The sequence below is a fragment of the Schistocerca gregaria genome, chromosome 5 (genome assembly GCF_023897955.1).
Source record: "Schistocerca gregaria isolate iqSchGreg1 chromosome 5, iqSchGreg1.2, whole genome shotgun sequence".
Classification (NCBI taxonomy): domain Eukaryota; kingdom Metazoa; phylum Arthropoda; class Insecta; order Orthoptera; family Acrididae; genus Schistocerca; species Schistocerca gregaria.
In genome coordinates, this window is record NC_064924.1 from 475,615,454 (window position 1) to 475,631,421 (window position 15,968).

Consider the following 15,968-nt stretch of genomic DNA (forward strand, 5'->3'; position numbering starts at 1 on the left):
GGGAAACTTTATTGACACATTCCTGGGGTCAGATACATCACATGATCACACTGACAGAACCACAGGCACATAGACACAGGCAACACAGCATGCACAATGTCGGCACTAGTACAGTGTATATCCACCTTTCGCAGCAATGCAGGCTGCTATTCTCCCATGGAGACGATCGTAGAGATGCTGGATGTAGTCCTGTGGAACGGCTTGCCATGCCATTTCCACCTGGCGCCTCAGTTGGACCAGCGTTCGTGCTGGACGTGCAGACCGCGTGAGACGACGCTTCATCCAGTCCCAAACATGCTCAATGGGGGACAGACCCGGAGATCTTGCTGGCCAGGGTAGTTGACTTACACCTTCTAGAGCACGTTGGGTGGCACGGGATACATGCGGACGTGCATTGTCCTGTTGGAACAGCAAGTTCCCTTGCCGGTCTAGGAATGGTAGAACGATGGGTTCGATGACGGTTTGGATGTACCGTGCACTATTCAGTGTCCCCTCGACGATCACCAGAGGTGTACGGCCAGTGTAGGAGATCGCTCCCCACACCATGATGCCGGGTGTTGGCCCTGTGTGCCTCGGTCGTATGCAGTCCTGACTGTGGCGCTCACCTGCACGCCGCCAAACACGCATACGACCATCATTGGCACCAAGGCAGAAGCGACTCTCATCGCTGAAGACGACACGTCTCCATTCGTCCCTCCATTCACGCCTGTCGCGACACCACTGGAGGCGGGCTGCACGATGCTGGGGCGTGAGCGGAAGACGGCCTAACGGTTTTCGGGACCGTAGCCCAGCTTCATGGAGACGGTTGCGAATGGTCCTCGCCGATACCCCAGGAGCAACAGTGTCCCTAATTTGCTTTGATGTGGCGGTGCGGTCCCCTACGGCACTGCGTAGGATCCTACGGTCTTGGCGTGCATCCCTGCGTCGCTGCGGTCCGGTCCCATGTCGACGGGCACGTGCACCTTCCGCCGACCACTGGCGACAACATCGATGTACTGTGGAGACCTCAGGCCCCACGTGTTGAGCAATTCGGCGGTACGTCCACCCGGCCTCCCGCATGCCCACTATACGCCCTCGCTCAAAGTCCGCCAACTGCACATACGGTTCACGTCCACGCTGTCGCGGCATGCTACCAGTGTTGAAGACTGCGATGGAGCTCCGTATTCCACGGCAAACTGGCTGACACTGACGGCGGCGGTGCACAAATGCTGCGCAGCTAGCGCCATTCGACGGCCAACACCGCGGTTCCTGGTGTGTCCGCTGTGCCGTGCGTGTGATCATTGCTTGTACAGCCCTCTCACATTGTCAGGAGCAAGTATGGTGGGTCTGACACACCGGTGTCAATGTGTTCTTTTTTCCATTTCCAGGAGTGTATGTTTGGTTGGCTGGTCGAAACGTGCAGTATCCAGATTTGTGGAGCATCCGGATGTGACAGTAGTACAATGTTGGACTGCGCTGGAACGTAAGGGCAGGTATATTCGTTGTCGAGTTTCAGGTCACAACATTTTACTACCGCAAGCGGAGATCGTCGTATTGTGGGCCCGTCACATTGTATTTCTTACACATCTGCGTCTACCATCCAGTGACAAATAACCGACTCCCTGCAACATTCTGTCATCCCGCACAGTTTGTCGGAGACTTGCAGCAGGGAGACCATAGTATTACCGTGCCATGTGTAGGCTACCGTTAACAGAACATCTCGGATGGATGTACTTCGGATGGTGCCCTGACAAGGAAACACAGACTGCTGATGAATGACATCGCATTGTGTTCTGCACTACCCTTGACTGCCTCCGTAGGCAAGTATGGTGGCGACCAGCAAGGACGTCCGATTCTTGCAATATTTTGGATAGACGCAGGGGTCATGGTCTTGTGTCAATTATGACTTCAGATCACGGCTGGTATGAGTGAGAGAACTCGAATGGCACAACGGTACGTCACCGATATCCTGCGTCCTGTCAAGGGGCCGTGAATTGATGCTACTTTTTTTCAGCAGGACAATGCTGATCCACACACACGCACGTGTTAGTAAGAACTGTCTGCGCTATCCTCAGGTACTCCCGTGGCCAGCAGAATCTCCAAATCTGCCCCCACTAGAACATGTGTTGGACTCGTTTGCATCTTATCTCTGTCACAATGCCAGTATTCAGAGTCTGAAGGCCCAGTTACGATAGTTGTGATGCAGCCGAATTAGTGCATGCATCGAGTCCACAGTTGGCATAATGGAATATTCATAAGTGGGATCATACTGCCAAGTTATTTGGAAATTTGAGCAGGTGGTCTGGGCCGGACGCTGTGACAGAGCGGTTCTAGGCGCTTCAGTCCAGAACCGCGCGCCTGTTACGGTCGCAGTTTCGAATCTTGCCTCAGGCATGGATGCGTGTGATGTCCTTAGGTTAGTTAGGTTTAAGTAGTTCTAAGCCTAGGGGACTGATCACTGATCACCTCAGATGTTAAGTCCCATAGTGTTTGAACCATCTGAAGCAGGTGGTCTGGAATTTACACCTCGGCACACTCGTACATATGATCTGCTTCACCACCTGCGAACTTTGATCTTACAACGCCGCGTTCCATCCTTATTCTGTTCAAAGTTCGCCGCACAGGACAGAACAGCTCGCTATCTGAGAGTGACTCTTGGATGGGGAGGATCTCCAGGTTTGTCTGGTGGGTCTTCCATATTTCTACACGATGCTTCTGATGGGCATCCACAAAGACATGCATTCTTTGTGTGAAGGTGTTCCTGGTTGCTGGCTCGCAGGCATCTCTCAGCCATAAGTGAATCGCAAGTTGGTTGGTGGGACTCTGTTATCGTATTCGACCTCTCCACATCTGCTAATTTTCTGACAGTCATGGGGAGGTGCCATGCCATACAATGGGTTTCTTGTTTCTGCCCTGTTGTTGGCCTCAGGCGCCCAATGCTATCAGTATTGACTCGTTCACAGCGACGTCCACTTCCTTTGCACGTGCACATGCGCTACACAAAGGAGCAGTGTAGCCAGTAAGAAACACACACTGACGTCCATAAGAGTGGTGGATCGACAATTCATGTCCTCATCGTCAGCAACCTGATAACGATGTTCCTGGCACAGACCTTCGCTTCGGTGTTGACACAGTGCCGTTTAAACGTCAGGGTGCTATCTGCGAGCAGAACTGGAATCATTCGCCTTCAGTTCTCACAATGATGAGCACACTTTCATGCTCTGCAGCAGAAGACCTCTAGGTGTTTTCATGTTGACCCAAGAATACCGTGTATTACAATTTCACTGGGCGCAGGATCATCTAAATTGGATTGTGGATGAATGGAATCATGTTAACTGGTCATATGAATCATGTATCTTGTCATACAAGGTCGATGGTCCTGTCCAAATACGCTGTCATCCCATGCTGCTTCAAATATGGACTTCACTACACACACAGGCCGATGGGGTGGTATTATGGTGTGGGTGAGGCACATATGGGCTTCCATGGGACGTGTGGGTAGTAACCGAAGAGACTACAACAGCTTTGGATTCCAAGAACATTACTGCGGACCACCTGTTTTCCTTCATGTTTGATAACTTTCCCACTAACTGTCATGGCTTATTCCAGCAGGGTAACTGTCCTTGTCGCAGGTCTAGAATCATGCTACAGTCCTTTGAGGAACATGACAGTCAATCCATGTTGATATCTTGGCCATCAGATTCGCCAATCTGAACCCATCTGGTACGCTACTGACCGCCAGCTGGGTGCCAACGAATCACCGGCCTGAAATGTATGGAAATTGTGTGATCTGTGCGTTGACAGCTGGTATCACATACCTCCAGTTAGTTTCTAAGGATTCTTCGAAACTCTGACCTCTTCATCTTCTGGTTCCCACGTCGGCGTGTGGCATGTGCTATTGCTGTTGGCGTTGGTTTCCTGTCGATTCTTATGAGAACAGCACTATCACTAAACTGCTCACACTTCACGAACTCTCTACCCTACCTTGCTGTTTATAAGCCCTGACATTTCCCTTTTCAGATTTTCTAGTTTCCCTATCACGTGGAGACTTCTGACGTTGCGTATTTTAGGTCATACAGTGTTATGCTCTCGTTTCTTATTCATTCTTTTTCTCGTGGTTACATGCTCTCTGAAAGTCCCCTCCAGTAGATTCAAATGTGGAACTAATCCGGAATCTTTTGGCATTGAAGAGATCATCGTAATTCTTTTTCCGTTAGAGACCGCGTGTCCTGTGGATACACACTGTGTGTTTTTAATGCAGTAGTTTCTATTGGCTTCTACATCTTCATGCCGTTGATCATTGCTGATCCTTCTTCATTTTTAGGGGAAGTTTCCCACTCAAAGGGAAAGAGGTTGGTCTGTAGCTCTGTCCACCCCCAGCCCTCTTTGACAAAGCTATTGGCAGAACAGGGGTGACTCTTTACACCGGAAGTCTTCGGCCATCACGGCTAAAGATTTTTTTCTTAAAATTTTTGCAGTGGCTGTCTTCGAACACACAACGTTTTCTTTACTAGTCAAAGACACTACCTACAGACCACGGTATTCAAATACTTATGAAATAAATGTTTGGTAGAGGAAGGCGTTAATAACTTAATGCAACAGTGCTTTTTAAGAAACGTATCCCGTTGCAAGTTACCCTTCCAAGGAACCGGTTATTACGCAACTACAGGGGAATCCCTCCTTCTTTAGCGGTGACAGGCAGCTTAGATCAAGGCGAGTCCCAGCAGTAAGAAATGTTTATAAGCGGAGGATACGGGACACATACTAGACAGAGCAGAAGTGAATTTGTTGTTGCTCAGTGCAGCTGACTATTGCTTGAGTCAGATTGTCTTCCACAAGCTGTTGCTTATTTGTCGGGTATAAGCTTTAAGGTAAGACCCCACGTTTGATTATAGACATTATCCATTGTGATATTGATACTTCTTGTGCAGACATAGCTTAATTTCCCAACTGAGAATTTATATTCTAAATAAGTCCATTTGTCTTGAAGAAATTCTTAAAAGTACCTAAATAGATGTAATCAGTGTCTAGTGAAATAGTTGGCATCTAAAGCTTGAGCCTAAAGTTCACAGACAATTTTTTTACGCTCTTCGGGGGAATTTTATATGTAGTTTGGTATAAAAGACGGGTATCCTACTGTGGCTGATACAGAATAATAATATATGAGGGAGTGCTGAAAACTAACGTCTCCGAAATTTCTTAAGTGAAAGCTCCTAAAGCTTTATAACTAAAACAAACTTTATTTACATTCTACATCTTTATTCTTGATGTCTACATATTTCTTTCTGAATACAGTCACCCTGGCTTTTCTCCCAACGAGAGACCAGTTTGTCGATACTGTCACTGCAGAATGTTTGACTTTGTTGACGGAGCCACAATCTCACCTCTGCTTGCACTGCTTCATCACCGTCAAAGTGAAGTCCTATGAGGCTTTAATCATATGAAACTGTATGGTTTATAGTTTCATTAGATTGAAGTATTTACGCCTGCGTTTCAGGCAAGATCCGGCGTTTCGTTCGATGCACAGGCACTATTCCAATACAGCTGGAAAGCCTCGGCAATGGTGTTTGAGAATGAAGTCTTCTCGGTTTTCAAGCCAGATCAATTCCAGTGCCGTAAGCATGTTGAAAGGAAGCAACTGTGGGCACTTAAAGCTTGTAGGGAGGCAGGAGCGGCAGTTCCAAACCCTGGCGCCACGTGACGTCACTCGGTTCCGGAGCGGGCCGGAGCTATTATGAGCTACCCAACTCGCCTTTCGCTCTCGCGTCGCTTCGGCCCTCTCTGATTGGTGCCAGCGGATGTTCAATAATGGTTCAAATGGCTCTGAGCACTATGAGACTTAACATCTGAGTTCATCAGTCCCCTAGAACATAGAACTACTTAAACCTAACTAACCTAAGGATATCACTCACATCCATGCCTGAGGCAGGATTCGAACCTGCGACTGTAGCATCGCGCAGTTCCAGACTTAAGCGTCTAGAGCCACTCGGCCACACCGGCCGGCGCCAGCGGATATATATATATATATATATATATATATATATATATATATATATATATATATATGCTCCAATTCGTAGAACGCTATGCACTCTGCCTTCCCTTCCGTATCTGCCTTCCATCCCCCACACGAATCCTCTATGGCCTCATCCCCTTCCCCCATCTTCTTCTTTTCCTCGAACACATCCGCAACCTGTACATATTCTGCCAACTCGATCCCCCCTCCACCCCCGGGTATCTTCACTCCCCTCCACCCTCAGCCCATAGCCGTGACTTTACCGTTGTGTCCCGCCCTCTCTCCATCTCCACACCCTCCACCTCCTTTCCCAATGCAACTTCCAACACCGACCTCTCTTGGATGATGAGCTATGCCCTGATCTCTACCCCTCCTACCAACTCGAAACCCACCTTCCCCCTGCTATTAATCAGGGCTCCCTCTCCCCTCCTCTTACCTTTCCCTGAGCAGAATTTCCTCCCTCCTATGACCCCCTATTTCCCATGGCCCCCTTTTGTGTCTCTGCACTCCCTCCTGAGCTGCCTTCCCTCTCTGACCCCGCCCGTCTCCAGCCTCTTGGTGCGTCCACTGACCCTCCCTTTTCTTCTTTGCCTCCCACCTCCTCCAATCTCCCCTTCCCCACTGCACCTCCCTCTCCCCTCTTTTTCCCTTCTCTCAGGCCTCCCATCCTTCGATAGGTCCCTAGCACCGGTTTTTATTCTTCGTGTATGCTCTGTCACATACAGTGGTTTTAAGTGTGTGTGTGACTCCAGTGTATTTTAAGTGCCTCGAGAATCGCCAACTGCGTTATTTTAACTTTATGTCCACTCTTTTAACTGTCTCTCAATGAACATCACCGTGTCACCGTCTATTTTATCGTCCATTGTCTTCATTTACTGTATTTTTGTATCCCCTTTTCCTCCGCCCTTTTATGTATAAGTTTCCACTTTTTATTTTGTCTAATACCACTGGGCTGAAGAACGGCAGTCTGTGCCGCTGTCAGCCCTCTCCTGCCCATCTAGTGCAGGGGACTGAAATCACAATTGTTGTTGTGGTCTTCAGTCTCGTTTAATGCAGCTCTCCACGCTACTCTATCCTGTGCAAGCTTCTTCATCGCCCTGTACCTACTGCAACCTACATCCTTCTGAATCTGCTTAGAGTATTCATCTCTTCGTCTCCCTCTAAAATTTTTACCCTCCACGCTGCCCTCCAATACTAAATTGGTGATCCCTTGATGCCTCAGAACATGTCCTACCAACCGATCCCTTCTTCTATTCACGTTGTGCCACAAACTTCTCTTCTCCCCAATCCGATTCAATACTTCCTCATTAGTTATGTGATCTACCCATCTTATCTTCAGCATTTTTCTGTAGCACCACATTTCAAAAGTTTCTATTCTCTTCTTGTCCAAACTATTTATCGTCCATGTTTCACTTCCATACATGGCTACACTCCATACAAATACTTTCAGAAATGACTTCCTGACACTTAAATCTATACTCGATTTAACAAATTTCTCTTCTTCAGAAACGCTTTCCTTGCCATTGCCAGTCAACATTTTATATCCTCCCTACTTCGACCATCATCAGTTATTTTGCTCCCCAAATAACAAAACTCCTTTACTACTTTAAATGTCTCATTTCCTAATCTAATTCCTTCAGCATCACCCGGGTTAACTTGATTAAATTCCATTATCCTAGTTTTGCTTTTGTTGATGTTCATCTTATATCCTCCTTTCAAGACACTGTCCATTCCATTCAACTGCTCTTCCAAGTCCTTTGGTGTCTCTGACAGAATTACAATGTCAACGGCCAACCTCAAAGTTTTTATTTCTGCTCTGTGGATTTGAATACTTACTCCGAATTTGTCTTTTGTTTCATTTACTGCTTGTTCAATATACAGATTGAATAACATCGGGGAGAGGCTACAACCCTGTCTCACTCCCTTCCCAACCACTGCTTCCTTCTCATGTCCCTCGACTCTTATAACTGCCATCTGGTTTCTGTACAACTTGTAAATAGCCTTTCGCTCCCTGTATTTTACCCCTGCCACCTACAGTATTTGAAAGAGAGTATTCCAGTCAACATTGTCAAAAGCTTTCTCTAAGTCTACAAATGCTAGAAACATATATTTGCCTTTCCTTTATCTATTTTTAAGATAAGTCATGGGGTCAGTATTGCCTCACGTGTTCCAACATTTCTACGGAATTCAAACTGATCTTCCCCGAGGTCAGCTTCTAGCAGTTTTTCCATTCATCTGTAAAGAATTCGCCTTAGTATTTTGGAGCTGTGACTTATTAAAATGATAGTTCGGTAATTTTCACACCTGTCAACACCTGCTTTCTTTGGGGTTGGAATTATTATATTCTTCTTGAAGTATGAGGGTATTTCGCCTGTCTCATACATCTTGCTCACCAGATGGTAGAGTTTTGTCAGGACTGACTATCCCAAGGAGTCCTGGAAGCCAGTGGGTTTACTTCTGACGACAGTGGTGGATCTAGCCATTGGAAGCTCGAGAATTGACACGGCTTGAAAACCGAGAAGATTTTTATCCAGTTATGCAGCCCCAAAAGAATCTGGTGGCACTATGTTGTTTGAGTTTCGGGGGCATATCAAGTGGGCTGAGGTGTGAATGGGAATTTGGTTCGACTAGGCAAGGGTGCTAGAGCAGTCCGTGCAGCTATGCAAAGCCAATGTGCCAGGGTTGCATAGTGATTAGCGCATCTGCTTAGTGAACAAGAGACCTGGGTTCGAATCCGGACCTTGGTACAAATTTTGATTCCTCACTCCAGTCTGCATATAAACATCACAAGTGAGTGTGTGTTCGCCGTTGCAGTCCCGCTTCCTGTTGACTGAGGAGATAACGGACAGCCCGCAGTGGATCGTGCCGCTGACTTGGGCGACGACCGCGGATCAGCTGGAGAACACTAGCCCACAGCAGTGGCTGGTGGCAGATGCCACCGTTACCCTGCAAGACGTCCCAGGTGACGGCTGGCTACTGCTCAACAACCAGCGCACAGGTGAGCCAACTGTCTCATTGTATGTCACGTGTGTGTTTTATAGCTGGTTTTATGCGGCCCTATCGAGTGCCAATCTTTTCGTATCACAGTAGCACTTGCACCATATGTTCTCAACACATTTGCGACTATTTCGTCCACTGTCACTCAGCGATTTTCCATCACAGTGGCCTGAACTGCTCCAGCAGACACATGTTTCACAACACGGTGTGCCTGACCTGGGCACTGGGCATCTTTCACAGTAGTCTCCCCATTTCCGAACTTTCTGCTCCTCTCATACACTTGTTACAGTGATAGACATTTAGTACCATACTGGACCCTCATTCGCCGATATTCGTACCTTTACTGTTCAGAAAACGTATGACAGAACGCTGTTCTTTCTTGGGATAGCCCTTTGAACTGGTATTGTGGACCGGTTTTCGTTTGTATTTAGTATTTGCCGCCTCTAGGGCGTTCATTACATCACTGGTAATAGTACTGCGAACTTACAGAGCAATGGCATGATACATTTTTAAGGTTTTCATTCCACTCCCCCTCGTATATCTTACCGGGCCTTCTACAAGTTTTACGATGTTGTTGTTGTTGTCGTCTTCAGTCCTGAGACTGGTTTGATGCACCTCTCCATGCTACTCAGTCCTGTGCAAGCCTCTTTATCTCCCAGTACCCACTGCAACCTACATCCTTATGAATCTGCGTAGTGTAGTCATCTCTTGGTCTCCCTCTACAATTTTTACCCACCACGCTGCCCTCCAATACTAAATTCGTGATCCCTTGATGCCTCAGAACATGTCCTACCAACCGATCCCTTCTTCTGGTCAAGTTGTGCCACAAACTTCTCTTCTCCCCAATCCGATTCAATACTTCCTCATTAGTTATGTGATCTACCCATCTAATCTTCAGCATTCTTCTGTAACACCACATTTCGAAAGCTTCTATTCTCTTCTTGTCCAAACTATTTATCGTCCATGTTTCACTTCCATACATGGCTACACTCCATACAAATACTTTCAGAAATGACTTCCTGACACTTAAATCTATACTCGATTTAACAAATTTCTCTTCTTCAGAAACGCTTTCCTTGCCATTGCCAGTCTACATTTTATATCCTCTCTACTTCGACCATCATCAGTTATTTGGCTCCCCAAATAACAAAACTCCTTTACTACTTTAAGTGTCTCATTTCCTAATCTAATACCCTCAACATCACCCGACTTAATTCGACTAAATTCCATTATCCTAGTTTTACTTTTGTTGATGTTCGTCTTTTATCTTCCTTTCAAGACACTATCCATTCCGTTCAACTGCTCTTCCAAGTCCTTTGCTGTCTCTGACAGAATTACAATGTCATCGGCGAACCTCAAAGTTTTTATTTCTTCTCCGTGGATTTGAATACTTACTCCGAATTTGTCTTTTGTTTCATTTACTGCTTGCTCAATATACAGATTGAATAACATCGGGGAGAGGCTACAACCCTGTCTCACTCCCTTCCCAACCACTGCTTCCTTCTCATGTCTCTCGACTCTTATAACTGCCACCTGGTTTCTGTACAAATTGTAAATAGCCTTTCGCTCCCTGTATTTTACCACTGCTACCTTCAGAATTTGAAAGAGAGTATTCCAGTCAACATTGTGAAAAGCTTTCTCTAAGTCTACAAATGCTAGAAACGTAGGTTTGCCCTTCCTTAATCTAGCTTCTAAGATAAGTCGTAGGGTCAGTATTGGCTCACGTGTTCCAACAATTCTAAGGAATCCATACTGATCTTCCCCCAGGGTCGGATTCTACTAGTTTTTCCATTTGTCTGTAAAGAATTCGCGTTAGTATTTTGCAGCTGTGACTTATTAAACTGATAGTTCGGTAATTTTCACATCTGTCAACACCTCCTTTCTTTGGGATTGGAATTATTATATTCTTCTTGAAGTCTGAGGGTATTTCACCTGTCTCATACATCTTGCTCACCAGATGGTAGAGTTTTGTCAGGACTGGCTCTCCCAAGGCCGTCAGTAGTTCCAATGGAATGTTGTCTACTCCGGGAGCCTTGTTTCGACTCAGGTTTTTCAGTGCTCTGTCAAACTCTTCACGCAGTATCGTATCTCCCATTTCATCTTCATCTACATCCTCTTCCATTTTCATAATATTGTCCTCAAGTACATCGCCCTTGTATATACCCTCTATATACTCCTTCCACCTTTCTGCTTTCCCTTCTTTGCTTAGAACTGGGTTTCCAACTGAGCTCTTGATGTTCATAGAAGTGGTTCTATTATCTCCTAAGGTCTCTTTAATTTTCCTGTAGGCATTATCTACCTTACCCCTAGTGAGATAAGCCTCTACATGCTTACATTTGTCCTCTAGCCATCCCTGCTTACCCATTTTGCACTTCCTGTCCATCTCATTTTTGAGACGTTTGTATTCCTTTTTGCCTGCTTCATTTACTGCATTTTTATATTTTCTCCGTTCATCAATTAAATTCAATATTTCTTCTGTTACCCAAGGACTTCTACTAGCCCTCGTCTTTTTACCTACTTGATCCTCTGCTGCCTTCACTACTTCATCCCTCAGAGCTACCCATTCTTCTTCTACTGTATTGCTTTCCCCCATTCCTGTCAATTGCTCCCTTATGCTCTCCCTGAAACTCTGTACAACCTCTGCTTCTTTTAGTTTATCCATGTCCCATCTCCTTAAATTCCCACCTTTTTGCAGTTTCTTCAGTTTTAATCTACAGGTCATAACCAATAGATTGTGGTCTGAGTCCACATCTGCCCCTGGAAATGACTTACAATTTAAAACCTGGTTCCTTAATCTCTGTCTTACCATTATATAATCTATCTGAAACCCGTCAGTATCTCCAGGCTTCTTCCATGTATACAGCCTTCTTTTATGATTCTTGAACCAAGCGTTACATATGATTAAGTTGTGCTCTGTGGAAAATTCTACCATGAGGCTTCCTGTTTCATTTCTTTGCTCCAGACCATATTCACCTACTATGTTTCCTTCTCTCCCTTTGCCTACTACCGAATTCCAGTCACCCATGACTATTAAATTTTCGTCTACCTTCACTATCTGAATAATTTCTTTTATTTGATCATACATTTCGTCAATTTCTTCGTCATCTCAGAGCTAGTTGGCATATAAACTTGTACTACTGTATTAGGTGTGGGCTTCGTATCTATCTTGGCCACAATAATGTGTTCACTATGCTGTTTGTAGTAGCTTACCCGCATTCCTATTTTCCTACTCATTATTAAACCTACTCCTGCACTACCCTTATTTGATTTTGTGTTTATAACCCTGTAGTCACCTGACCAGAAGTCTTGTTCCTCCTGCCACCGAACTTCACTAATTCCCAATATATCTAACTTTAACCTATCCATTTTACGTTATGTTCACATAACGACACATGTTATACAAAGACTTAGATTTAACATCGGTACAACGCTTAGAAATAACTACTACATAAAAAAATGGAAAGTAGTAACAGATAGAGTACTGGCTAATTCTAAAGAAAAACTTAAAAAGCCAATAAAATTAGTTGTACCATCGATTTTGCAGTTGTCAAGAGTTATTACCTCTGTGTTCGACGAATGACGTATAGTTGGTAGCCTGTTGCATCAGAGAAAATGAAGCTGTGTTAGTACATACATGGCTGCACCATTGGGGACTTGCACCGCGTTGGAACAGCGACCTGTGATACGTTTCCTTAACAGTGGAGTTGTTAAACCTGTTGAAATACATCGCAAGGTGAAAATACAGAACATCTACATGTATGTTCATAATTTGCAATCCAACGTATGGTATAGCTGCTGGTAAACATTTCGGGATATCAGGTCGTGGTCCATGAAACTCTTCTGTCCCTGACGTTTCGTCCAGGACTGCGCTGGACATCTTCAGAGTCGCTCCTCCGTTGAGTCTTGCAGTCCTGGACGATTCGTCAGGGACAGAAGAGTTTCTTGGATCACGACCTCATATCCCGAAAGGTTTACCAGCAGCTATGTCATCCGGTCGAGAAAGTCTTCTTTCTATGACCAACGTTTGACTCGCAAATGGAACTAGGGGAAAACGGCTCGTATATACTTCCGTAAGAGCCCTAATTTTTCTTGTCTTGTCTTCAAAGTCCTTAGTCGAGACGTACGTTGGTGTCAGTAGAATCGTTTTCTATTTAGTTCTCTACACTTTCCCAATAACGTTTCTCTCCGGCGATGCCGATTTAGGTTCACAGAACATCTCTGTAATACTCGCGTGTTGATCAAACCTACCAATGACAAATCTTGCTGTTCGCTTCTGAGGTTCTTCAGTGTCTTCGTTAACTGACCCGGTGGGGATCCCAAACACTCCAGCAGTATTCAAAAATGGGTCTCATAAGCGTTATATATGCGCTATCCATTATAGACGAGTAACACTTTCATAGAATCCTTCCAGTACCCCGAAGTTTACTATTCACTTTTCCTACAACCGATCTAATGTGCTCGTCCCATTTCACATCTCTTCATAGAGTTACTTCTTCTTCTTTTGCTGGTGCCTAGTCCCGCGGTTTCGCACGGTCGGCATGGTTAGAAAAGATTTGGCAAGGCTAATTTTAAGGGGTGGCTGGATGCCGTTCCTACCGCCCCCCTATACCCCCCAGGACGGATTAAGTGTATCCCAGCTGTCTGCGTCTAGTGTAATCCATGGAATAGTGTGAAAGTGTTCAAATGTCTGCGAGTCGTGTAACTGAGGCTGAATGTGGGGACCAGCCCGGCATTCACCTGGGGGGGGGGGATATGTATAACCGCCTAAACACCACATCCAGGCTGGCCGACACACCGGTCGACGTCGTTAATCCGCCAGGCGGATTCGATTTGGGGCCAGCGCGCCTACCCGAGTCCAGCAAGCAGCGCATTAGTTCTCTCGGATAACCTGGCGTGTACTTCAGAGCTACTCCTAGAGGTTTAATTGACATATGTCAAGCAGCGCACCACTAACACGACATTCGAATATTAAGGAACTGCTTGTCCAAAGAGAAATTTCATCACCGTGGTCTTGTATCTTCTTCCAGTCTCTCTACGACAACACTTTACCAAATACTGAGCGTCATCGGTAGGCTGTTGCAAACTACTGCCCACTCAGTCCGTCAGATTCTTTATGTATACAGAGAACAACAGCGATCCTGTCACGCTTCGCTAGGGCTCTCCTGACAACACTTATGTCTCGAACGTTCTCGAAAAAAATGGTTCAAATGGCTCTGAGCACTATGCGATTTAACTGCTGAGGTCATCAGTCCCCTAGAACTTAGAACTACTTAAAGCTAACTAACTTAAGCACATCACACACATCCATGCCCGAGACAGGATTCGAATCTGCGACCGTAGCGGCTGCGCGGTTCCAGGCTGTAGTGCCTAGAACAGCTCGGCCACACCGGCCGGCCGAACGTTCTCCATCCAGAACAACGTACTGGATTCTGTTATTAAATAAAGCTTCTAGTGAACATAAGCTTTTCTTCTCAAGGAAATTTATTATATTCGAACTCACAATGTGTTCAGGAATTCGACAAAAAATCTGTGTTAAGGATATTGGTCCGTAATTTTTCGGGTCCTTTCTTTTTCCCTCCACAATGGTTTTTTTTTATTTGCAGTCGCACGAGACTTTGCACTGGGCGATATATTTTATGTAAAGCGCCGTTGTCGAAGAGTACCCCCTGTAAAACAAAATTTTGATTCCATTTGGACCTAGTGATTCATTTGTTTTGAAATATTTCATGTGTTTCTCAGCGCCGAGGAATACCTATTTCTGTGTGTTCCGTATAGATGTCTATGAAACGGTCAAATAAACGTACGTCTGTGCGATCCTCCTGCGTGAATGACTTTGTCAAACGCTTGATTTATAACATCAGCTTTCGTTTTGTTGTCTTGTATTGCCACAGTGTCACACCAGCTTGGTCGACGAGTGACTGAATCAAAGCCTTCAAATGGCTTAGCGATTCTACAACGCCCGCAATTTTCTCAATATCTCGCATAGATCTTTTGCTAAGGTATGGCAGTGGGAGTTGTATACTTTACACATCGATATTTTTATGGACACCTGAGGTCACAGTTGCATCTTAAGGTATCGGAAGAGATAGCGAAGTTCTGTAAACTCTACTGACGTGGTGTCTTCACTCCAAGTAACTGTCCCAATGCAGTGTGAGGCCACGACGTAGATCGTAATCAAGGTATTGCTGGCTGAAATACTACTGCCATACGTCACTCGGATATTCGTGTTTCGCCTACTGCTAAGTGATGTAACTGAAATGTCATAAGAGATGCCAGTTATTTTACTGACGACGTTACCGTAGGTCAAAATAACAAAGGCACAAGCATCACAAACTCGTGTGCTCACGTTAATATATGATCTTCAAACTACATGCAAGATAATCCACATACGAGTATGTTACAAATATATTTTTCATGCGTAAAAGAAGAATGAATAATAAATATTGTTATTCCTTCTATTTTCCAGTCCTTCAGTTTGGTCCCTTTCTCTGCTTTCTGTCATTCTCCTCCTCCTCCTTCTTCTGCTACTGCTGACTAGGGTTTTCCCTGTTTGTCGGTCTCATTCCGTGGATGTTTCGGACCAGCCGTTGTCCCATACCTTGGGTGGTAGTCAGGGCAGTCGTTTCCATTGTTTTCGTCCGTATTTACGAATTTTATCTAGTCCTTTGGTGTCTGTGCTTTCCACATGATCCTTCCAACTTCTATTTCTTGTCTTCATCGATTTATTTACATCTTGCGTTCCACACGGATCCCTTATTGACAAATTTCCTCTCTCCCCCCACATTATTACTCATTGGATCTGCCTTAGCACTTTCACTTTCACTGCAGTTAACTTCTGTTTATTTCATAAAGCGACGCATCATTCAAATGACATACATTCATCAACTATTTTATATCTTACAGGTGTTTTTGATATTACCATACTCTTCGATTTTTCAGATAAGGTTCCCATGTTACATTACTTCGCTGTTTTATT

The 15,968-nt window shown here is 45.2% G+C and overlaps 1 protein-coding gene across 1 annotated transcript in view; it reads left to right on the forward strand.

Moving 5' to 3' along the window:
- The window catches only part of LOC126273019 (aminopeptidase N-like), a 161,133-nt gene that overhangs the window by 91,161 nt on the left and 54,004 nt on the right, over positions 1-15,968 (forward strand). Inside the window, exon 11 of the mRNA XM_049976391.1 lies at positions 8,810-8,993. Within this exon, the coding sequence (XP_049832348.1) occupies positions 8,810-8,993 (184 nt within the window). The remainder of the gene's footprint in view (positions 1-8,809; positions 8,994-15,968) is intronic.